Source organism: Camellia sinensis, chromosome 15, assembly GCF_055761805.1.
Source record: "Camellia sinensis isolate YWXY chromosome 15, ASM5576180v1, whole genome shotgun sequence".
NCBI classification, from domain to species: Eukaryota; Viridiplantae; Streptophyta; class Magnoliopsida; order Ericales; family Theaceae; genus Camellia; species Camellia sinensis.
This window is the reverse complement of record NC_138975.1, coordinates 131,339,737-131,365,237: the sequence shown is the minus strand read 5'-3', so window position 1 is coordinate 131,365,237 and position 25,501 is coordinate 131,339,737. Positions and strand designations below refer to the sequence as shown.

At 39.0% G+C, this 25,501-nt stretch overlaps 1 protein-coding gene across 4 annotated transcripts; it reads left to right on the top strand.

Moving 5' to 3' along the window:
- Positions 1-1,510: 1,510 nt before the first annotated feature.
- Positions 1,511-25,323, top strand: LOC114309214 (DNAse I-like superfamily protein). 4 transcript variants are annotated; one of them, XM_028254917.2, is made up of 14 exons: positions 1,512-1,885; positions 2,130-2,189; positions 3,143-3,306; positions 3,464-3,529; positions 3,662-3,714; positions 3,819-3,900; positions 7,951-8,037; positions 8,135-8,227; positions 8,317-8,349; positions 8,483-8,595; positions 9,046-9,157; positions 9,253-9,338; positions 9,456-9,540; positions 24,631-25,323. In XM_028254917.2, exons 1-14 carry the CDS (start codon positions 1,612-1,614, stop codon positions 24,766-24,768), a joined length of 1,446 nt encoding a protein of 481 aa, XP_028110718.2. In that variant the 5' UTR covers positions 1,512-1,611; the 3' UTR covers positions 24,769-25,323. The 4 variants fall into 4 exon arrangements, with proteins under 4 accessions (XP_028110719.2, XP_028110718.2, XP_028110717.2 ...); XM_028254916.2 differs by having other exon boundaries at positions 2,118-2,189; XM_028254918.2 differs by lacking the exon at positions 8,317-8,349 and having other exon boundaries at positions 1,511-1,885; positions 2,118-2,189.
- Positions 25,324-25,501: the final 178 nt, after the last annotated feature.

The following is a 25,501-nucleotide window of genomic DNA, read 5'->3' as shown; positions in this document are numbered from 1 at the left end:
ATTTGGATATGGCTTTCAAATTGTATTTCTAAAACTCTGTCTCAAGCGCGATTTTCAAAAAAAAAAAAAATCAAATTTGGCCTAATTTTTTTTTTTTTGGGTGAATAAAATTTGGCCTAATTGGTCATCCTACTGAACGTCCTACCGGTCGTCCGCCCGGTTGACAGAAACAGTGTAAATTTATTTATTTATATTTTTTTTGCAATTGACACATGCTAATTTTTATATATCCAAAAAAAAATATTTCGAATTTTTTAAAAATTTTTTGTGAGATTTAATAGAATTTTGAGTTGTGTGTTTGGTTATGAGTTGTAAGTTTTTATATAAAATATCATATGTCACATCAAAAATTTTCCACCCAATTCAAAACTCTTTTCAAAACTCTTTCACCAAACAAATTTCTTACACTCAAACCAAAATTTCAAAATTCATAAACTCAAAATGCAACTCCTACTCTCAAATCCTATTTAGAAAGTTTTACCAAACGAAGCCTTCATCTCTCGTACAATAATTTTTCCACTTGTTACACTTATTTGAAAGGGAAATAATTGATTTATCGAATTTTGGTTTGTCTGAATTGCCCAAATTATGTAAGTTAGATAATTGGCAGGACAATTGGCATCATCCTTATCAATTGTAATTTACTATTATCAATCGACGTGTCCACCAACACCAGCCCCGAATCACTAATGGAACGACCTCCGACAGACCAATATATACTATGGAGGGATAAAAATTAACCCATGTAAGGTGAACCCACACAATGCTTGCATAAAAATAGAATTAAGATAATAGAATAATGTCTTGCAATGTAATTTGTCAACTTGTCAAGTTGTTCTGACATTCATGCATCAAATGGATTTTGGGCTATACAAATAACTCATTTTTATTAGATCAAATTGGTGGCTTAATCTCGTTAGACAAAACGAATGATAAGTTAACCTATATAAAGGGATATAATTTTCAACTTGTGGTGGCCGAATAAATGAATTATTATTTATGACTGCTCGACGAATGGCCGAATAGAAGTCAGCCATGCGGGGTGAGGCCAAGTGTAAAAGCCAAGTACGAGCAAATTATGAATGCCGAAGTAGCCGACCACACCCTTTCATATTCAGAAGGCTCGGGGACGATTAAAAGCCCGCAAAGCAATGGGCCCACGGAGGAACTCGGAATGAATCATTATAAAAAGAAAAGCCATGGTTAAAAAGAAGAAAAAGAAAAAGTAATAGAGAGAGATGATTAAGTAATAGTGAGAATATTTTTAAATTCATTTCATCTAAAGGAGAAAGCATATCGAAATTTTTTACTTATTTAATTTAATTTAAATATATGCTATATAACTTGATTATCGAAATATTTTTGACCAGCAACCATCAATCGAAGCCACTCTACTTAATCCTTTAACAAATTTAAAACGGTACAACTTAATACTTTATTAATTTCGCAATTAACATACGTGGAATAATTTCGGCCTCCACGTACACAAATTCAGATAAATCGAAGGAGGCCAAATTCAGTAGGTGTATTTAAAATTTCCCGAAATTCAACCAACCCCCTGTCCGTCTAACCTCAGCCTCTCAGTTCGTTGTTCGTTACCTTTTCTCTTCAATGGCCTTCTTCACCACCACCACCACCAGCACTGCCACCTCAACTACCTCCTTCAACCTCCAACCATTCTTCTTCTTCTTCTTCAAACCCTCTATCTCCTCATTCTCCCCCATCAACGGCCTTGCCGATTCCGCTTCATCATCATCATCATCATCCACGGCCTCTTACAGCCGTCGATGGTACAACCCCATCCGAAGAAGAACACAATCCCATTATCGCTCCTCGTTGGTTCGACATTGGGTCGAAGCCGATCCTCCGATTCCATCTCATCAAGGTCTGTTTCTCCGAGAAAATGTGCTGTTAGACAACCTCGTTTATTACTTGTCATTTGTCCCTTGCAATTTTGGAAAATTCTAGTGACAACTGCCCAAAAAAATGAAAATAAAAAAATGGTATGACCTCAAAATAATTACGAAAAGATCGAAATAATTTTAGACTTCTGTTTAGGCATAATCTTTGTACATGCTATTTGATTTAGGAAATTTATTTATTTTTTGATATGCGAGTGTGCGGGCTAGCTTTCACACATCTCTCGGGACCTGAAGTTAACGACTGGGCAAATCTCCAGTGCCCCGAAGGTGTGACTCGAACTCGAGACATGATTTAGGAAAATTATTTAGTACACACCCAACATATGACCTAGTTGGAACATATGTGGTCTTTGGTTAGTTATGACTGCGTTATGATTGATTGTGACAATGGTTATGACATTACTGTAGTAATTATTATGTTGGTTATGATAAAAAGAAAAAAAAGAAAAAGTTTATGACTCATTTATTTTTTAGTTATTACTGAAAACGGTTTAGTTTAACATTTGTGGTAACTTGCCTTTGGTGTACACCATTTTTGTGTATAGTAGCATGACCCTGTGATATATATACATAGCTCAATCAATATGGATAATATTGTGGATTAACAAAATTTTACATGTAACGGTCAAATTACAGTTTGGCATTTAGGTAGCTAGTTAGCCTAGTTTCTTTCAGCTACGTTTGGACTTTTTTTTTTTTGGATTTGCAGAGGGAAATGAAAATGAAAGAATTTTTTTTTAAAAAGAAAATGAAGTAAAAGAAATTTGTTTGGTTGGGTCACTAAAATGAGTTTTTTGTTTTTTTTGTTTGGTTACCCATAAAAAATGATATGAATAAATTGTTTAATTTTCCTTTTCCTTGATCCAATCATAGCATTATTGTTTCTTATGTTGTGATAAAACGAAATCATCTGTTTCGGAAACAAGACAAACTGAAGATATAGAACCCTTTTCTTAATCTCCTGGCTAGATGTATACATATATTTATTCATATATAGTTAGCTACTTGTGCAAGTATTATGTTTATTGGGTGGGTGGTGAGATTCGAGCACATGACCTTCTTGGTCTGGTATTATGTTAACTGCTAAATTGTCTTTAAGAGAGTGCGCAACATAACTATTTGTATTCTTTCTTAACATATAATCTCTAGCTATACGTTAAATTGTTATGTTTGAATCAAATAGTGGCTGATTGTGACATTTTGGATACTGTATGCTGCAGAAAGATTTATGGTTGTGTCATATAACATATTGGGGGACAGAAATGCTTCAAAACACAGAGATTTATACCCAAATGTTCCTTCAATTTACATGAAGTGGGATCACCGTAAGAGAATTATATGTGAAGAACTCATAGGAAGGAATCCAGATATAATCTGTTTGCAAGTAAGCTTTCGAATTCTTCCTCTCTTTTTTTTTTCCCCCCTTTTCTTTAATGCTATGTTTCCTTGGAAAAAAGTGACAGCTAACAAATGAAAATGCTAAAGAGAATTATAGTTCTTTAAGCATGTTAAGAAAATTTTTGTTGGTGTGTTGTTGTTAGGAGGTGGACAACTATTTTGATGTCCTGAACATTATGCAGAAAGCAGGATATATTGGTTCTTACAAGGTTAGTTGCTTTTTTGGGCTCTATATTGCTTATGAAGGCAGCTGATGTTGTTTTCAGATTGAGACCCTGTAACCATATACAGCTATTGCTTTAAATTATTTTGGAAAGAGTCTAAATCAGATGGTTCTGTAGAGACGCACAGGAGATGCCGTTGATGGTTGTGCGATATTCTGGAAAGCTGATAAGTAATATTTTTTTTAATTATTATTATTATTTTTTATACTTTTGTGTTTCATAGATTCTGATTAGGTTAATATAATTGAATAATTTTTTTATTCCATTGTTCCAGGTTTCGGTTATTAGAGGGTGAGAGCATTGAATTTAAGGGATATGGTCTTCGTGATAATGTTGCTCAACTCTGTGTTTTTGAGGTACCAACTCATAAACAGAAAACGACATTTTAGTTGTGTTTGGTAAACTTTTATTTACATTTTGTGAGTTTAGCTTATGTATAATATATATAGTGGTTATCTAAGGAGCACGAATATTTCTAAGAAGGTAATGTGTTGTGCCCAACACTGACATGACACGACACTCGTCGGACACTTCCTGACACTTGGACAAACATTAAACACATTAGAAGTTTGAATAAAATAACTTAGAATCCAATGATAAAACAAAACAATGTAAATTTATGAATATTCTGCTCTTTTAGACTTTAAAAATTATTATTGTTGACTTAAATATTTATATATATGACATATAATACTTATTTATCCTTATATATGACATGTAATAAATATAAAAAATCAAATATTTTGCACTTGTCCTATATATTTTGAAAATTTGCGTATCGGCATCTCCGTGCCGTGTCACTTGTCCATGCTTCTTAGGTAGTTATTCATGCATCTATATCCATTTGTTTCTATTCTGAAACTAAACTCAGAGAACAGGCAGGCACATTAACTCCAATCAAGAACTTTAGCAAAACCTGTAGAAATTTAATGTATAAAGAGAAATAAAGAATTGTATTATTGATTTTTTGTATTGATGTCTATTACAATGATTCATGATTCCTATATATAGAAGAGGGTGAGTGTGTAGTAGGTAAGGAGTAGGTGAAGTGGAGGTGGTAGTGGTGTAGTGGGTTAGGTTTAGTGGAGTAGGTGAGGTGGTAGTGGTGTAGTGGGTTAGGTTTAGTGGAGTAGGTTTAAGTGGGTGAAGTAGGTGGAGAGTAGGTGGATTTTAACAGCCCCCCGCAAACTCAAGGGGGATAGGAACTAACCAACTTGAGTTTGGAGAGAGTAACAAAACAAGAAAATACATAAAAATAAAAGAGGATAAGAGACACTGTGTGGTCGTGTCAGACCATTGGTGAAGGCACTGGATGGTGGTGTCATAACGTTGTAGAGGACACTGTATGGGGGTGTCATAACGTTGTAGAGGACACTGTATGGTGGTGTCATAACGGTGTAGAGGACACTGGATGGCGGTGTCAGACCGATGTAGAAGACAGTTTATGGGGTCGTGTCGGACCGTTGTAGCAGACAATGTTCTGACAGTTGTTGAGACAGTTTACGGAGTCTTGCTGGACCCTTGTAGAAACTAACCGAAATCAATGTCGGGACAGTTTACAGAGTCTTGTCGGACCCTTGAAGGAGCTAACCGGAATCAATGTCGGGACAGTTTACAGAGTCTTGTCGGACCCTTGAAGGAGCTAACCGGAATCAATGTCGGGACAGTTTACAGAGTCTTGTCGGACCCTTAAAAAATACACTGTATGATGGTGTATATAGGCTGCCCAAATATATATATATATGGATATATATAGTGAGCCCTCAAAAGTCGCGCCCTCAAAAGGCGCGCCCACTTCATCAAAAGGCGTGCCCGACAGAAAGCGTCGAGCCATCAAAAGGTGAGCCGGAGACGCGGCGAGGCACGTGAGCGACAGAGTGGCGTGTCGGCCGCGTCGTCAGTGTCGATATAAACCAATGCGGAGGCAGTGGAAACCAAACCAGGTTGAAACCTCTGAACATTGTCAGACTGAAACACTCTGAAAAATACTCTGGATCCAATCCGTCTCTGAAAGTACCAGTCAGAAATCGCTGCGTCGCTGAAACACTCAGCAACCCAAAAAACATGGCCTCTTCTTCCCGTCCAGCTACCCAGAACATGGCCTCCTCTTCCCGTGGTCTGCTCACGCTCTTTCCAGACCTGAACGAGTCCACAAGAGAAATAACTGGTGCAGTGGCACTGGAACCTCAACCAAGCGCCCCGGAGTTTGCTCCGTTGAACTTTCCTATGCGGTCTGTGGAGCAAAGAATGGCAGTGCAGTCTGATGTGGAGGCCAATCAGTATACACTGAAGTCATGTGTGGAAACCATGACTGCGGTCACAAACTTGTCGCACCGGCTGCAGAGCAGGACAAATGAGGTGCAACAGTTAAACTCCCAGCTGGCTCTGCTCCAACGCATGTATAAGGATGCGCGAGTAGAGATAAGTGTGCTAAAGGCAGAAAACAAGAAGCTGAAGCGGAAGGCCACCGTTATGTTCCGATTTGGAGGGCCGCCATATGCTGTAGTGGAGGAGCAGGGAGGAGGCAACTTGCTTGGTGGTCTAGGAAGCATGGAGGCTGGGCAGTCACGGGACAATCAAGAGAAAAGCAAGAAGAAGAGACCCGCAGTAGAGTAGAGAAGAAAAATCCCACTGTGGGTGCGGTTGTTTTGTTTTTTGTTTGTTTGTTTGTTTTTTTTTTTTTTTTTTTTTTTTGGATGTAAAATGGTGATCGGGGTGAGTCCCGATATGAATAAAGCAAGTGTGTTTGGCAAACTCGAATGGTAGGTGTGGTAATGCAGAAAAATTAACTGGAATGAAATTTTTTTTTTTTTTTTTTTTTTTTTTTTTTTTGATATTGGTATCATGGAGTGGGCGGTGGTACAAAAATATTGTGTAGAAAAAGAGGGAGATGGTGGAAAATTATTGTTTAGACAGAGAGAAGGCATGTGAGGTGTAAAGTGGAGGACAAAATAAAAGAAAAAAAGATGAGAAATGTGATGATTTCTGTCCCTTCGCACAAAAACAGTACCACTAAAAGATGTTGTGGCTGCAAAGCCTGAAAAACTCAATGCATCAGTGGTTGATGGCGGAGACAATTGGAGTGTGGGACAGAGACAGCTTCTGTGCTTGGGGAGAGTCATGCTAAAACACAGCAAGATTCTGTTTATGGACGAAGCAACGGCTTCTGTCGACTCCCAGACCGATGTTGTCATTCAGAAAACCATTCGCGAGGACTTTGTGTCGTTTACAATAATCAGCATAGCTCACAGAATACCCACAGTTATGGACTGTGACAAAGTGATGGTTATGGATGCTGGATGGGCAAGGGAATATGAAGCCCCATCTCAGTTGCTCGAGAGGCCTTCGTTATTAGCCCAGCAATACTCAGATTACTATGCATTTAGAGGCCATGAGGTGTACCAAACACCATTCAAGGAGGGGAAGAAAAGAGGGTCTGAGAAGCTTGATCAGAAGCAGGTTGTCCATAGGAAGTCCATTGATGCATTTGGACAGAGGACTTCACAGTATAGAGGTGTCACAAGGCATAGATGGACCGGTAGATATGAAGCCCATCTATGGGACAACAGTTGTAAGAAAGTTGGAAGAGGCAGGAAAGTGAAGGTATGTGTACAAAATTCCAGCGGGCAGCGGAGGCAAGGTTGCCGGCCGGCTGCCCGCCGGTGAGAAAACAAAATACGGGCCTAAATCTTATGGCTCTGATACCATGTAGAAATTTAATGTATAAAGAGAAATAAAGAATTGTATTATTGATTTTTTGTATTGATGTCTATTACAATGATTCATGATTCCTATATATAGAAGAGGGTGAGTGTGTAGTAGGTAAGGAGTAGGTGAAGTGGAGGTGGTAGTGGTGTAGTGGGTTAGGTTTAGTGGAGTAGGTGAGGTGGTAGTGGTGTAGTGGGTTAGGTTTAGTGGAGTAGGTTTAAGTGGGTGAAGTAGGTGGAGAGTAGGTGGATTTTAACAAAACCTTTTGCCTATTTTCAGATCCTTTTGCTGAGATATGTACATTCTATAGCCAAGTAAATAACTAATTAAGGGGTCTTGGCCACTCCAACATGGTATTCTGTGTTCACAATATGAACATGCTACATACATATGCCAATTTACTTGGGTTCAAAGTGGGCACCTCCTTCTTTCAATAAACTGTGTTCCAACAAACACTTTAAAGTTGATCACACTATTTGGAAGATTGCATGAATTAGTTGTGTTACATAGAATTTTTTCCTCTCCATTCATTTGCATAAACTCAGAACTGTTATTGAATGTCCAGATCACTTGGTCAAGGATGTAAATCATTTGTATGATATTAAATTTACATGCTCTCTATTTCAGCATGATCTTTATTGTTGTATATGTTGTTCAATGTCACAATACACGTGTCTTACTTCATCTGATGCAGGCAGATGTGTAAAGCTGAGTCAAGAAGACTTGTAATTGGCAACATTCATGTGCTTTACAACCCAAGCAGGGGGGATGTTAAACTAGGACAAGTAAGTCCTTTAGCATATATCCAACTCCCTTTTATCCTTGAGTCAGTCATTTTGTTCCTGTTCACAGTTTTGATATAGGATTATTTTTTTTGTTCAGATTCGTTCCCTCTCGTCAAAGGCACATATCCTATCAGAAAAATGGGGAAATGTACCTGTTGTGTTGGCCGGTGATTATAACATTACTCCTCAGGTTTGGTATCTAAAACCATATGCTAGGTTTCTTTAACTAGGATAAGGCTCTGTAAAACTAGAAATCAATTACTTTATTCTCCTTGACAGAGCGCAATATACAAATTCTTGTCATCATCCGAGGTAACTTTATTATCATAATATTCTAAATTTTGCGCTCCATGACTGTAAATAACTGTTGTCATGCTAAAATCAAACTGCAGGTTTCATGTGTAACGAGCTTGCTTAATATTGAGTGTGGTTTTCTTATTTGCAGCTGAATATCATGTTACATGACAGAAGAGAGATGTCTGGTCAAAGAAGTTGCCATCCTGATCAAGTTTTTGGCAATGAACAACAAACAGGAAATCTGCTTGTTTTGATGGACAGGTGCATCATTTTTATAAGTTCTTCTAATACTAATTTAAGATATTGTTGAAATTCTTTTACTAAGCAGTAATCACCCTTAAACATAAAGGCAAAAAAATTAAAAGATACAACTCAGTTTGACATATGATATGGAGCATGTTTTTGTCTATTTAAATTCCATCATTACCTTGATGCATAAAATCTAGTTGAGACTAGACTTTTGACTTTTGAAGATACAACAAACCATTAGTAGGAACTCTTGGGTGCACTATAGAAAAGAGAACTTACGAACTTTAAGCCTTCAATTGATATCCGACCCCGTAAAACTCTTTTAGTGTATGTTATCTGGGAAAAAAAAATATCATTAAGCTTTATGTATGTCGTCTTCTTTGCTTGCACGCAATTTTATTTTATTTTTTAATATTTGGTGGTAATGTTGCAATTCATATGCTCTGATGCACGTCATTTCAGGTTTTTCAATGGTTGCTGGACTGATGAAGAAGTTGTAGTTGCAACAGGCAATGCAGAGAGCCAAGTAGTTGTTCACCCTTTGAAGCTTAATAGCTCCTATGCCACAGTGCAGGTGTTGACTATAACTTTATGACATGGAGCTGCTTTATTTTTCAGATATTATATTATACTGATTTCTCTGGGATGTTTTAATCTGTATTTTCTCAGGGATCTACAAGAACCAGGGGCTTTGATGGTGAACCTTTAGCTACTTCCTACCACTCAAAATTTATTGGAACTGTTGACTATCTATGGTAATTTGCTCTGCCAAAATATTCTAATAATGAACTTCAAATCAGCTCAATTATGTGGTGATTTTGGTGGCTGTGATGATGATAATAGTAAAACAAAGGGTCTTGTGCTTTTTACAGGTACTCAGATGGTCTTGTACCCACACAAGTTCTAGATACACTTCCAATTGATGTCCTTCAGAAGACGGGTGGCCTTCCATGCAAGGTTAGAATGCTTTTCAATCAGCTACATACCAATTTTGGTTCGAGTAAATTTAGTGTTAGGCGGCATGAAGGGGGATTTTTTGGGCATAAAAACAAGATTTTGCCTAATAAGCCAAAGAAAATTACGTTGTTAAATGCCTTGACTAAATGATGAGGAGGGTATATAGCAGAAGAAACTCAACACAATAATACCACAGAATGTTTCAGTTTATTTTTTTGTATATTCAGAATCTGTTGAACTCAGCTATAACCAAATAACCTTTCAAAAATCGAAATGTATTTCATTTCAGGCTCGTTTCATAACTGTTTTGAACTCTCCATACTATTGGGTTTGGCTGATTAATTATTCTAGAATTAATTTGGATATCCTTGTGATTATGTGATTTGTTGGAATGGTATGTTCATGTCTTGGAGAACACTGTTGACAATATTGAATAATGTCAAGTTACAACGATAAAACATTTAAAACAAAATCCGGCCTTCAAGAACTTGGAGTATGCATGAATGCTTGGTGGTAACTAGAAAACACTAATACCTTAGTGATTTACGTATTGGTATGCATATTCTAAAACATGGTACACTTCGTTCTAAAATGGTGAATTTAGCAATCCAAAGCGATCGTTAAATTTTTACAAATTTATTTCATGAAGGTTTCCTTGGAAGGAAAAAAAACAAATATAATGAATTAAAATCTAGAGAAAGTGGAGTTTTTGTTGGATAAAGACAAAATGTAAAAAGTGTGCCATAATACATTTAGAAATGTATTGTTACTTGATTAATTGAAAAATAGATTATATTTTATTCAATCTCTTAGTTAGAAGTATAAAGTTCAAGAAATTAGGGTTAGGGTTGGAGAGAAAAGAGAGAGAGAGAAGAGAAGAACAGATAATATAGAGAATAGATTATTGGGTCATAATGAAAAACCCTCACCCAACATATATTTATATTAGAAACATTAATGTTATTATGACAATAATACCCTCAATATAAAATAAAATAACATAATAAATCTAACACGTCCCCTCAAGTTGGAGCATAAAGGTCGAACATGCCCAGCTTGGCAGACAACTGCTGAAACGAAGCACGAGGTAAAGGTTTGGTAAGGATCTCACCCAACTGGTCGTCAGAGCGAACATAAGGAGTCATCAGTTGTTTCCAGAGTAACAAATTGCGAATGAAGTGACAATCAATCTCAATGTATTTGGTACATTCATGGAACACAAGATTGTTGGCAATGAAAATAGCAGCCTGATTATCACAACACATAGGCATAGGAGTAGGAATGGAAAGACCAAAATCATATAGAAAGGAGCGAATCCATAACATCTTAGAAGCCGTATGAGCCATAGCACGGTACTCAGTCTCGACACTAGAACGTGCCACAACATTCTACTTCTTACTCCGCCAAGTAACCAGGTTATCACCAACAAAAGTCCAATAGCCAGAAGTAGAACGACAGTCAGTATGACTACTAGCTCAATCAGTGTCACTAAACCCGGCGATAGTCAAGGAAGTAGAAGGGCTATAAAGTAGACCGCGGCCTGGTGCACCCTTCAGATAATGTAAAATATGACATACAATATCAAAGTGAGGATGGCGAGGAGCATGCATAAACTGACTAACCAAACCCACAGCATAAGTGATATCAAGATGAGTAACAGTAAGATAAATCAACTTCTCAACCAAGCCACAGTAGCGGCCAACATCAGAAAGGAAGTCCCCATGCTCACCATCAAGCTTAGCGGAAGAATCCATAGGGGTATCAATTAGATGGGCACCTAAGAGACTGATCTCGGTGAGAAGATCAAGGACATACTTTCGTTGGGAGAGGAAAATACCCTGGGAAGAGCGAGCAACCTCAATGCCAAAAAAATAACGAAGATGACCCAAATCTTTAGTGTGAAAGTTCTGACTTAAATAGTGCTTTAAATCAACAATCTTAGAAGAGTCACTATCGGAGAGGATAATGTCATCCACATAAACAATCAAGACAATAGTGCCAACAGAAGAATGGTGGACAAAAGTGGAGTGATCATAGGTAGAACGCTGAAAGCCATAGGCTAAAACAACCACACTAAAGCGATCAAACCAAGTATGAAGAGGTTGTTTGAGACCATATAGAGCCTTCCGCAATTGACAAAGAAGATGCTCACTACCAGGAACAACATAGCCAGAGAGTTGATCCATATAGACCTCCTCTTGTAGATCCCTATGCAGAAAGACATTTTTGAGATCAAGCTAATAAAGGGACCAAAAGTGACTAACAACAATAGGAAGAGGGATCCAAACAAAATTAAGACGGGCCATAGGTGAAAAAGTCTCTAAGTAATCCATGCCATAAGTTTGTGCGTACTCTTTGGCAACGAGACGAGCCTTAAGGTGCTCAATAGAACCATCAAGAAGATACTTAACAGTGTAAACCCAATGACAACCAACCGTAGGCTTCCCAGACGGGAGAGGCACAAGCTCCCAAGTCTGATTGGTGTGAAGTGCACTCATTTCCTCATCTATAGCAAGTTTCTATCCAAACATAGATAAGGCCTGCTCATAAGAAGATGGAGTGGACATAGAAGACAAACTACAAACAAAGGAATGTAAGCAAGGAGACTCGAAAATAAGAGACAACATTTTGAATAGGATGTTGGGTACAAGTGCGTTTACCTCGGCGCAAGGCAATAGGAAAATCATCAGAGGATGGAGGCGGAGGCGGAGGCGGAGTCGGAGTCGGAGGCAGAGATGGAGCAGGGACCTCTGGCAAAGAAGATGAATCAGTTGGGCCATAAGAAACAACATGTCGAGTTTGAGATCATTGATACACCTGTAAAGGAAATGAGGGAGGTGGAGGAAGAGCGACCTAGGGGAAGAGAAACGAGGAGAAGAAGAGGATGATGCCAGGGGCAACGGAAGAGTAGGAGCAGGGCAAGAGAGCTCCCCCTTACGACAAGAGATGAGATTTGATGAGAACTGTATGCTAGAGGAAGAATAGTAGGGGGTGGACTCAAAGAACGTGACATCAGCACTAACAAAATAACGATGAGACTTGGAATGATAACATCGGTATCCTTTTTGGGTGCGAGAGTACCCTAACAAAAACACTTACGAGCCCGAGGAGATAACTTATCCTGACCAGGATCTAGGACATGAACAAAGGTAACACAACCAAAAATATGGGGAGGCAAGGGAAAAGGGGAACAGGTAGGATATAAAATGAAAGGGGGACTGATTATGTAAACAAAGGGCATACGATTGATAAGGGAGTAAGAAGTGAGAACCGCATCACCCCAAAACTGTTTGGGAACATGCATGTTAAACAACAAAGTACGAGCAACATCCAATAAATAACAATGTTTCCTCTTAGCCACACCATTTTGTTGAGAGGTGTGAGCACAACTCGTTTGATGAATAATACCATGATCAACACAAAAGGAAGTGACAATGGACTGCATGTATTCTAAAGCATTATCAGAGCGAAAAACTTTAATATGTTTGCCAAACTAAGTAACAATTTCATTATAGAACCGCAAAATAACTTGAGATAACTCAGACCTCTGTTTTATTAAAAACAACCATGTCATTCGAGAAAAAATCATTAACAAAAATAGCAAAATAAAAAAAACCATTAATAGTGGGAGTACAAGAAGGTCCCCATATCCCTCTGTGTGGACTATATCAAAAGACGCGAACTCACGACTAACTCTACGACTAGGAAAAGAACTACGATGATGTTTCCTAAACTGACAAGCTTTACACTCAAGCTTTGACACATGGCTTAACCTAGGTATGGCTAACTTAAAGCTTGGCCGAAGGATGACCCAAGCAAAAATGCCACTGAAAAGGAGAGATAGTAACACTTATTGTGGAGGAAGTGTGGGGAGGAGAGCAATCAGGATTCAAATAGTATAGGCCGTCCTTCTCATGCCCCAAACCAATTGTCTTCTTGGTTTGGAGGTCCTACAAGACACAAGAGGTAGGAGAAAAGGTTATGAAATAGTGTAAAACCTTAGTTAATTGACTAACAGAGAGCAAATTAAAGGGAAAATGTTAAAACCTATCACCTACTTCACCCACTTAAACCTACTCCACTAAACCTAACCCACTACACCACTACCACCTCACCTACTCCACTAAACCTAACCCACTACACCACTACCACCTCCACTTCACCTACTCCTTACCTACTACACACTCACCCTCTTCTATATATAGGAATCATGAATCATTGTAATAAATATAACAAAATATCAATAATCAATCAATAATACAATCATATATACAATTCTCTATTTACATTGATTTCTTACATGGTATCAGAGCAGGTTTAGAGCCTAATATTTTTGCTTCACCGGCGGGCGGCAACCTCGTCTTTGCCGCCCGCCGGACCTCTACACATACCTTTCCTCCGCTGCCACAAAGTCCATAGCTGAACTTTTCTCTGCCTCACACATATTTGTTCATCAATGGCGACATCGAGCCACCATCGTCTTCTCCTCCAACTATCAATCCTCCTCGGCCTTCTTGCCAATTGCGGCAGCCACCGCCGTCAACCTCGGCCCCGACGCCGCCTTGTAAAGCGCCCCTGTGCCCAGACCCGCCACCACGCTGTTCACCACATCGTCCGTATCCCTAATCGCGCCCATCCCGCTCTCCAAACCGATCTCGGTCTCCATTTTCAGTATCATCTCCGACGTGCCTCGTTTGTTGCTCCGAACAATCTGAGACGATTGTTTCTATGGCTCATCTGTTCCAGCACGAGCATCACCATGGGAGATTCAGCGGAGGAGTGGTTGAAGAAAGGAGCGGAGGTGGAAGTGAGCTTCGAAGACGTGGGTTTCAGAGGGTCCTGGTACACAGCCACTGTCCTCCGAACTGTCTCCAAGAAGAACAACAAGCTCTTCGTGGAGTTCCACAACCTCATGGCCGACGGTCGTGGTTCCAAACCTCTCCGAGAGTTCGTGAATGTGATCCTAGACCTATGTTAGAACCTATCCCTGAGGAAGTACAGACCTCAGCTTTGTTTGGCTATTTTGCTTCCCATGTTTCTGTTTCAACAACTCCACTTTCTTTTCTTTTTTTTAATATTTATTTTATTCTATCTTATGCAAAGCACCCGACACACCACCTGTTTTGCACAAACCCATTTTACTTTTTCTTCTTTTATTTCTTTATTTTGTCTTTTCATCCATTTTACACCACCACACACTACCAGCGCACATGGTTTCCATTACTATATTATTATTATTATTAAAAAAAAAAAAAAAAAAAAACAAACACAGAACACAAACACCAAACTCCTTTTATTCATGTCGGGGCTCCCCCCGTTCACCATTTTCCATCAAAAAAAAAAAAAAAAACAAGCTTGATTATGTCTTGGCCCTTACTGTGGAGGAAGTTGGTTTTTGCACGTGGATCCAGCTTTCCTGCCGCTCACGTTGTGGTTAACTCACTTTTTTGGAAATACTGGTGGTGGTTTCTAAGTTCTGTGGGCTGCATGTTCTATTATAATATATTATCTTATTATAGTATGATATATTATATTGGCCATTATCTATCCAGCTGGTTTTGTAAGCAAAAAAAATAAGCATTGGTATGCATGAATCAAGTAACACCATGTGCTGGTTCCACCCACGTTCTTTCACTTTTCTTTTATTATCTTTTTATTATAATATATTTTCTTTATTACTACTACTTAGAAAATATGAGGAAGAAGAACTCCGAAAATATGAGGAAGAAGGAATATATTTTTGTTATATTCAAAACTTCTTATTTTACAAGACCAAATGACACTCCTTATATAGGAGATATTACAAACATCATTATAACCCATTATATGCCACTTACATATTATATATTACCATTATCTACCACTATCATATTATATACATGCCACTATCTACCACCAACACCACAATCATATTCTATACATGCCACTATCTACCACCAACACCACTATCATATGCCACTATCTTATTATATGCATTAACACAAATTTCCAGCACTCCCCCTCAAGCTGGTTTGAAGATATCTTCCATAGCCAGCTTGCTAGTCAGCTTATCAAATTGCTTCTTGTGTAGTCCCTTCGTTAGCACATCAGCTAATTGTTCACCTGTTGGAAGGTAGGTCATACAGATTATGCCAGCATTGATTTTCTCCTTGATGGAATGTTTATCCACTTCTATATGTTTTGTGCGATCATGTAGAACTGGATTATGAGCTATAGATATAGCTGCTTTGTTGTCACAATAGACCTTCATAGGTGTCGGGTGAGAAAGCTTTAATTCTTCAAGAATTCTTTTAATCCACATTACTTCACAGATTCCATGGGCAACAACTCTGAACTCTGCTTCTGCACTACTTCTAGCTACCACATTCTGTTTTTTACTCCGCCATGTAACTAGGTTCCCACCTACAAAGGAGCAGTATCCGGATGTTGATCTCCTGTCTGTAACACTTCCTGCCCAGTCTGCATCTGTGTATACTTCAACTTGAAGATGTCCATGTTTCTTGAACAGTAAGCCTCTCCCTGGAGTTCCTTTCAAATATCTTAAGATCTTATAAACGGCCTCAAAGTGCTCTGCCCCTGGTGAGTGCATGAACTGACTTACCATGCTGACTGCAAAGGCAATATCAGGCCGCATATGAGACAAGTAAATCAATTTCCCGACAAGTCGCTGATATTGTTCCCTCTCTTTGACTTCTTCAGCCTTAGCAGCTTGTAACTTCAAGTTAGGCTCGATCGGAGTCTCCACCATCTTACAACCAAGCATACCTGTTTCTCCAAGGAGATCAAGAACATATTTTCTCTGATTAATGAATATACCTTCCTTGGATCTTGCAAATTCCATTCCGAGGAAATACTTGAGGGCTCCCAGATCCTTAATGTGAAATTCTTTTGCGAGTTTCTCTTTGAGGGCTGCTAACTCTGCTTCATCATTACCAGTTAAAATAATGTCATCAACATAAACAATCAAAATTGCAATTTTACTGTTTTTTGAATGTTTATAAAATATTGTGTGATCTGCTTGACTCTGCGAGAAGCCACAACTGATAACTGCCTTCCCAAAGCGTTCAAACCACGCTCTTGGTGATTGTTTGAGTCCGTATAATGACTTGTTCAATCTGCATACTCTATCGCTTCCAAGTCTCTGCTCAAATCCCGGCGGTAGGCTCATGAACACCTCCTCTTCAAGATCACCATTGAGAAATGCATTTTTAATGTCAAGTTGATGTAGAGGCCAATCTGAATTTACTGCAAGAGATACCAGTACTCTGATGGAATTTATTTTAGCAACAGGAGCAAACGTCTCCTGATAGTCGATCCCATAAGTTTGAGTGAAGCCTTTAGCCACCAGTCTCGCCTTGTATCTCTCAACGCTTTCATCTGCGTTACATTTTATCATAAACACCCATTTACACCCAACTGTTTTCCTGTCTTTGGGTAGATCAACTATCTCCCAAGTACCACTTCTCCTTAAAGCATTCATCTCCTCCATGACTGCTAATTTCCAATTCGGATCATCCAATGCTTCCTGTATATTCCTTGGAACAAACAAGTGTGAAATCCTAGATGTGAAAGCTCTATGGTTTTTAGACAGTCTTTGATAGGAGAGGTAATTTGCAATAGGATGTTTAATGCAATTTCGGACACCTTTCCTAATTGCTATAGGAACATCAAGGTCGGAAATAGAAGGAATAGGATTACCTAAAATTTCGATGCCAGAACTCGGGTGGACATTCGGGTCATTAGGATGGACATTCAGGTCATTATTCCTCAGATGAAATCGCTTCCTAGTATAAACCTGAAGCTCAGGATTTAGATCATTTTGTAGTACTTCTCCCCCTAAACAAGAATCTTCTTGACTAGGCACCATAGAACTTGGTTCTCCTAAGTGATCATTATCAGACAGATGTGGTTTTTGTGTAGGATAAATGACATTGGGGAGCGGGATAGAAATATCCCAAAAACGGTCTTCTACTCCACTTGTCTCCCCCTGAAGAGAAGTGTTGGGGAAATAGGATTTTGTTTCCACAAATGACACATCCATACTCACATGAAATTTCTTGGTTTGAGGATCGAAACACTTATACCCCTTTTTGTTTGAGGAATAACCCAAAAAAACACATTTTATAGCACGGGGGTCAAGTTTTGAACGAAATTGACTAGGAACATGAACATAGGCAGTACATCCAAAAACTTTGGCGGGTAAATCAGAAAACAACCTCGTGTCAGGAAAAAAAGTTTTGAGACAATCGAAAGGTGTTTTATATGTTAACACCTTTGTAGGCATCCTGTTTATCAAATAAGAGGCTGTTAAAATTGCTTCACCCCATAAATATTTAGGAACAGGCATGTAAAACATTATAGCACGTGCTACTTCAAGTAGATGTTTATTTTTTCGTTCTGCAATGCCATTTTGTTGAGGGGTATCCCGACATGTAGATTGATGAAAAATTCCATTTTTTTCCAAAAACTCACCCAACTGCTCATTGAAATATTCTGTTCCATTATCAGAATGTAAAATACCAATTTTGGTTTGAAATTGGTTTTCAATCATATTGTAAAAATTTGTGAATAAATTTTTCACGTCAGATTTTTTATTCATCAAATAAATCCAACATAAGCGGGTATGGTCATCAATAAATGTAACAAACCATCTTTTACCAGAAAGAGTAGTGATTTTAGAAGGGCCCCAAACATCACTATGAATCAAATAAAAAGGTTTGGAAGCCTGGTAAGGTTTTGGCAAATAAGTAGAGCGATGAAATTTTGCAAAAATGCAACTTTCACAATGAAAAGAAGAACAATCAATCCCTTTAAATAATTCTGGAAATAAATGTTTCAGATAAAGAAAACTAGGATGTCCTAGCCTATAGTGCCATAGCATTATTTTTTCTCGAACAGAGATTGAACTAGTACTATTAAAGCTCTGAGCTTTTTTATTACTAGCAGGTACTTCATCAAAGTAGTAAAGACCTTCAAGCATCCTAGCACGCCCAATCATCATCCCCGAGTTCTGGTCCTGAAATTCACAATGGGATTCAAAAAATGTAACACGACAATTAGAATCCTTAGATAGTTTACTGACAGACAAAAGGTTACAGGCTAAGTTGGGGACGTGAAGAACAGCATTGAGATTAATTTTCTCAGTTAGTTTAATAAATCCTTTTCCTGCAATAGGTGAAAAACTACCATCGGCTATTCTGATTTTGTCATGACCAGAACAAGGGAAATAGGTACTAAATAAATGGGAAAAACTAGTCATGTGATCGGAGGCACCGGAATCTATGATCCATGGAGAGAAGTTTAGGCAAGAGAAGGCTTTAGGATTTCTACCTATTTGTGCCAACAAAACACTAGGAGTACCGGATGAGGAGTTGGATTTTATCAGCTTTAAGAGTTGATCAATCTGCTCTTTGTTGAAGGGACTTGAATCGGCTTCATTAGCGGTAGGAAAGCCACGATTCTTCTCTCCTTGTTTGCTGCTTTTCCAGTTGACAGGTTTGCCATGGATCTTCCAACACGTTTCGCGTGTATGGCGAGGCTTGTTGCAAAAATCACACCAGACCCGTGGCTTATCATCAAACCTGCGTTGGTAATTTGCAGCCTTGTTGGCCGCAGCATCGCTAATTAAAGCAGAAATTTCAATTGATTCACCAGTACCTTTTTTCTTAAGCATGACGCTCCTTCGGCTCTCTTCCCTTCTGACTTCGGCAAATACTTCGCCAATGGATGGGAGAGGAGGTCTGCCAATAATTCTTCCTCGCACTTCATCGAACTCAATGTTGAGGCCGGCAAGAAACTTGTAAATACGGCTGTCTTCCACAGTTTTCTTGTGGTGGTTGCAGTCGTCAACGGATTTCCATTCGTATGTGTTGAAGATGTCAAGATCCTGCCACAACCTTTTCAACGAATTGAAATATTTGGTGACGGAATCATCTCCTTGACGAATCTCTCCCAACTTCAAAGTTAATTCGAAAACTTGAGATTGATTTCCTAGGTCAGAATACATCTGACTAACATTATCCCACAATTCTTGTGCAGTAGGATAGCACATGTAATTAGAGCTTATATCCTCCTCCATGGAATTGACCAACCATGTCATAACCATGGAGTTTTCAGCGTCCCAACTGTCGAACAGCGGATCATTAACAGCAGGAGCCTTCTTGTCACCAGTGATATAACCGATCTTTCCTTGCCCACGGATATACATCCGGACAGATTGTGACCAGCGGAGAAAATTATCACCATTTAGGCGGATGGTGGTGATTTGGACGGAGTGAGAGTTGGACGTTTTCACCGGAATGGCAGCGGCAGGGGTTGAAGTGGTTTCGGATGTGACTTCCGACATGGCTATGACGGTTTTAGGGCTGCTGTGTTTTTTGTAGCTCTGATACCAACTTAGAAAATATGAGGAAGAAGAACTCCGAAAATATGAGGAAGAAGGAATATATTTCTGTTATATTCAAAACTTCTTATTTTACAAGACCAAATGACACTCCTTATATAGGAGATATTACAAACATCATTATAACCCATTATATGCCGCTTACATATTATATATTACCATTATCTACCACTATCATATTATATACATGCCACTATCTACCACCAACACCACTATCATATTCTATACATGCCACTATCTACCACCAACACCACTATCATATTCTATACATGCCACTATCTACCACCAACACCACTATCATATGCCACTATCTTATTATATGCATTAACACAAATTTCCAGCACTACTTTTATTTTATTTTATTTTTTTCTATCTTTCTTTTTCCATCCCTATTTTATTATTATACAACTCGTTAGTGAGCATCACCCTTTTTCCATTATCTTATTATTATTTTTTATATTCCACCAAAAAAAAAAAAAAAAAAAAAAATCACACCGATGTTTTTTATATGCCCATCCACAAATTTTTTTTTTTTCTTTATCCATTGTTTTATTTTATTTTATTTTTATTCTTAAACCAAACAACAACACAAACCACCATTGTATTTTGAAAACCATGGGCTCCTGCCCAACCAACATCTTTCCATTACAACAAAAAAAAAAAAAAAAAAAAAAAAAACCCAAAACAAAAACAACAAAACAACCACCCCCACAGTGGGATTTTTCTTCTCTACTCTGCAGCCGGTCTTTTCTTCTTGCCTCCGTCCTGGGTGGCCCTTGCCGTTGTTGCCTCCGTGTTTTCCACGCCACCGAGCACGTTCACTCCCCCATACTCCTCCACTGCAACATATGGCGGACCTCCAAATCGGAACATCACGGTGGCCTTCCACTTCAGCTCCTTATTTTCCACCTTTAGCACACTTATCTCTGCTCGCGCATCCTTATACATGCGTTGGAGCAGAGCCAGTTGGGCGTTTAACTGCTGCACCTCATTTGTCCTACTCTGCAGCCGGTTCGACAAATTTGTAACCGCAGTCATGGTTTCCACACATGACTTCAATGTATACTGATTGGCCTCCACATCCGACTGCACTGCCATTCTTTGCTCCACAGACCGCATAGGAAAGTTCAACGGAGCACACTCTGGGGCGCTTGGTTGAGGTTCCAGTGCCACCGCACCAGTTATCTCTCTTGTTGACTCGTTGAGGTCGGGAAAGAGAGTGAGCAGACCACGGGACGAAGAGGCCATATTCTGGGTAGCTGAACGGGAAGACGAGGCCATGTTATGGGTTTTCAGAGAAGGGTTGGATCCAGAGTATTTCCAGAGTATCTCTCTCAGAACACGAAGAATTTTTCAGAGGTTTCTCTCAGTTTTTCTGTCTCAGCTTCTGCCTCAGCCTCAGCCTCCGTCTTGGTTAAATAGCCGAGGCAGCCACGCGTATCGCGCGCCACTTGACGCCAGACGACAAACGGGCGCGCCAGCCAAGGCACTCACGTGCCTCGCCATCATATCTGGCACGCCTTTTTATGGATTGGGCACGCCTTTTGATGGCACGCCTTTTTGAAAGATTGGGCACACCTTTTGAGGGTGCGACTTTTTAAGGGTCCGACAAGACTCTGTAAACTGTCCCGACATTGATTCCGGTTAGCTCCTTCAGGGGTCCGACAAGACTCTGTAAACTGTCCCGACATTGATTCTGGTTAGCTCCTTCATGGGTCCGACAAGACTCTGTAAACTGTCCCGACATTGATTTCGGTTAGTTTCTACAAGAGTCCAGCAAGACTCCGTAAACTGTCACAACAACTATCACAACATTGTCTGCTACAACGGTCCGACATGACCCCATAAACTGTCTTCTACATCGGTCTGACACAACCATCTAGTGTCCTCTACAACGTTATGACACCACCATACAGTGTCTTCACCATCGGTCTGACACGACCATACAGTGTCTCCTATCCTCTTTTCTTTTATGTATTCGTCTATTTTCTTGTTTTGTTACTCTCTCCAAACTCACGTTGGCTAGTTCCTATCCCCCTTGAGTTTGCGGGGGCTGTTAAAACCTATCACCTACTTCACCCACTTAAACCTACTCCACTAAACCTAACCCACTACACCACTACCACCTCCACTTCACCTACTCCTTACCTACTACACACTCACCCTCTTCTATATATAGGAATCATGAATCATTGTAATAAATATAACAAAATATCAATAATCAATCAATAATACAATCATATATACAATTTTCTATTTACATTGATTTCTTACAGAAAATTAGGAACATAAAGACTAGAGGGTACAGAAAGACTCAGTAGGATGAAGACTACCTTCCCCACTAAGAGGTCTGGAAGACCCCTCAACAAGAACAATATTATGTGTAACAGAGTGTAAACCAGTGAAAAGAGAGATTACTGAACGTATGAGAACTAGCGCTAGAATCTAGGAGCCAAGGTTGAGGAGAGGTGGCCAGACACGTAATATTACTTGAACTAGCCAAGGTAGCAGTAGATGATGCAGGGAGAGCATCACGAAGGGAATGAATAAGCTCAATCAACTCGCTAATATGAGTAGTAAGTGCATCACGTGAATTAGACGAAGAAGCCTGCTGAGAAGAAGGTATTTGTTCAGAAGAAGGAACTTCATCCACAACCAGATGTACATAATCGGGTTTACCATACTTCTTCCAACACCGAGGTTCAGTATGACTAGTGGAACCACAATGATCACATTTCCTATCACCACGAGAGGGGTTACCACCACCATGGGAACCATCCCCTCGAGGAGCAATGTAAGAACCTCCACCACGAGACAGAGTGCCATGAGAACTATGAGAGCCACGGTTACCAGATCCACCACGAAAAAGACCACGAGAAGGACCTCGACCACCACTACTAGAAACCAAAGTAGAAGCAGAAGTTGTGGGGTAGGAGTGCCCTAGCCAAGGGATGAACGTAATAAGCAGAAGTAGGCATTAACAACGGTAGGCAAGGTCTCACTAGCAAGGATTTGATCCTTAAAACCCCACAAATCAGATTCCAAGCTAGAAAGTAATGAGGCAATCATAAACTCTTCCCAATAACGCTTCTATTGTGTGACATCAGTAGTAAAGGGACGATGTTGCAAGAGTTGATCCCACATATTCTTAAGGGTGCTGTAATATTCGGACAACAGACGACCAGACTGCTTAGTGGCAAATATCCTCTCATACAACTCACATACATGGGAAACGTTACTTGGATGAGAAAAAGACTTGGCAAGAAAGTCCCAAATCTGCTTAGAGGTCTCACAAAACTCAACAGTAGTGGCAATATGAGGTTCCAAACTATGCCAGAGACATCCTATCACAATTGAATCCTCGCTTAACCAATCATCATAAGCCTTGTTTTTAGCATAGGAGGAAGATCGAAGAGATATTTCTGTTTCCTTTTACAATGGAGAAACACTTTCATAGCATGTACCCAAGCCAAATAATTGAGAGCATTCAGTTTCTTTGTAGTGATTGATTTAGGTAAATCATCATCCTTAAGGGCTGTAGGGGGTTTTTCTTCAGCCATAAGAACAAACAAGAGGAACTGAAGCAAAAACAGTAACAACCACAAATGGAGAGCTTCAAACAAAGACTCAAAGGACCACAAAACCTCAAAGCAACTTCAATACAGACCTTCTAAGGTTCAGTTGGCACCCACAGAGGGCTGAGAGAAGCAAGAAATCAAATGGGTGAACCACCCATAACAACAATGACATAGCATCAGGTTGAAAAAACACACCCAGGAGCCTTAAATCACCAAACCAATCTCAAAGAAGGCCTTTAATGGCCCAATCGGCTCCCATAGGATAGATTACAATGAAGAAAAATCACAGGAAAAGTTTCCAGAAGCATATTGCAAAATACCACCAATAAATTTCGAAAATACTTTAAAAAATCAAAACAAACATCAAATGGCCCCAAAAAAGTCCACAAAAATCACCAAAAATACTAGGAGGATGAGACGTATCAAACCATGTATTTGCCTGGTCCTGACGTTCGTATAGATGCTGATGTCATGCTGACATCATCGTATGGAAGATGATGTCAGCACGTCTAGGTCACCGTGTGGAAATTTTAGACTTTAACCAGACAAATTATTATAGGATCGAAGTGCTCTGATACCAAGTTAGAAGTATAAAGTTCAAGAAACTAGGGTTAGGGTTGGAGTGAAAAGAGAGAGAGAAGAGAAGAACAGATAATATAGAGAATAGATAATTGTGTCATAATGAAAAACCCTCACCCAACACATTTATATTAGAAACATTAATGTTACCATGACAATAATACCCTCAATATAAAATAAAATAACTTAATAAATCTGACACTCTTATTGTTAAAAAAATGTTCTAGAAGTACCTTAAATTCCAATAATGTAACCTGTTTAAGTCTATTCCTATTGTACCATTATTTGGAGTATGTAGCATTCTATGTTCCTCCTTTTGTTCCACATGCCAGAATGGTCACACTCAGAGTAGTCCAATTTACGTGTATGCTTGAAATCTACTTTCTTGAAAGAGAAAATCTAATTGCACCTTGTCTCACATGAGTGTTTCATTCTGTGAAAATATTCTATGTTCATAGCACAACAGCTGTTCTTAAAATTCTGCACCAACCAGTTTCCAACAATAGCATTAACTTTTTCTTAATTGGGCAGAAATTGGGCAGTGACCACTTGGCCTTGGTTTCTGAGTTTGCCTTCACGCCCATCAGAGAAGACAGTGTAAACAACACAGCTTCAGCCATTATCTCAGCCGCCAACTTATCATCTGAAGAAGAAGATTCATTAGTTTAATTGGTACATGGTTTTCTATAAAACTAATGTATTAACTCAATCTTGGTGAGAATACTAGAAATATGGTTTGATGTGCTTTTGGCTTGAAGGACACCAATTTTTGTTTTACCTTTTATTCGTTTTAGTTTCCCAAGTGTAAGCCAATTTTGAGACAATTCTTACATTTTGCACTAGAATTAATTTGTAGTGGCAATATAACATGTAGTCGGTAGAATTCTACTCTTAGTGTATAATCAATGATCAGCCATAGTTTGGGTTGTAATTATCAATGATCTTATGTAATATGAATACACAAGGTCAGCTGAATTTGGGTTGTTTAGTCACTACACAAACATATAATGGTGTCTGAGCCAGGATTACCACACTATAATGTGAAAGACATGCCAGGAGTTTCTTTTCCTGTGGCTCTTCACTTCACTTGCCACAACTGAACCGGGCACGAAAATTTATGAGGGTCCGTTTTTGTTGGGTAGTGTAAATCTTGATATGTACTGGATAGTAACCACTTAATTGCAGGTATTTTGGTTTTTATGCAATTGTGGAGTGTAACTCTAATTTCATGTATATGTAGTTGGGGGTGTAGTTATGTCTATATTTTGTTTATAACTCTTTCAAATCATATTGAAACCGCAGCGAATGTGAACGCATTCCTAATTTTGAAGTAAAGCACTTGTAAATCTTGTATTCTTGTGTGTGCACGTGATTTTACAATTACTATTTTATTTTTATTTTT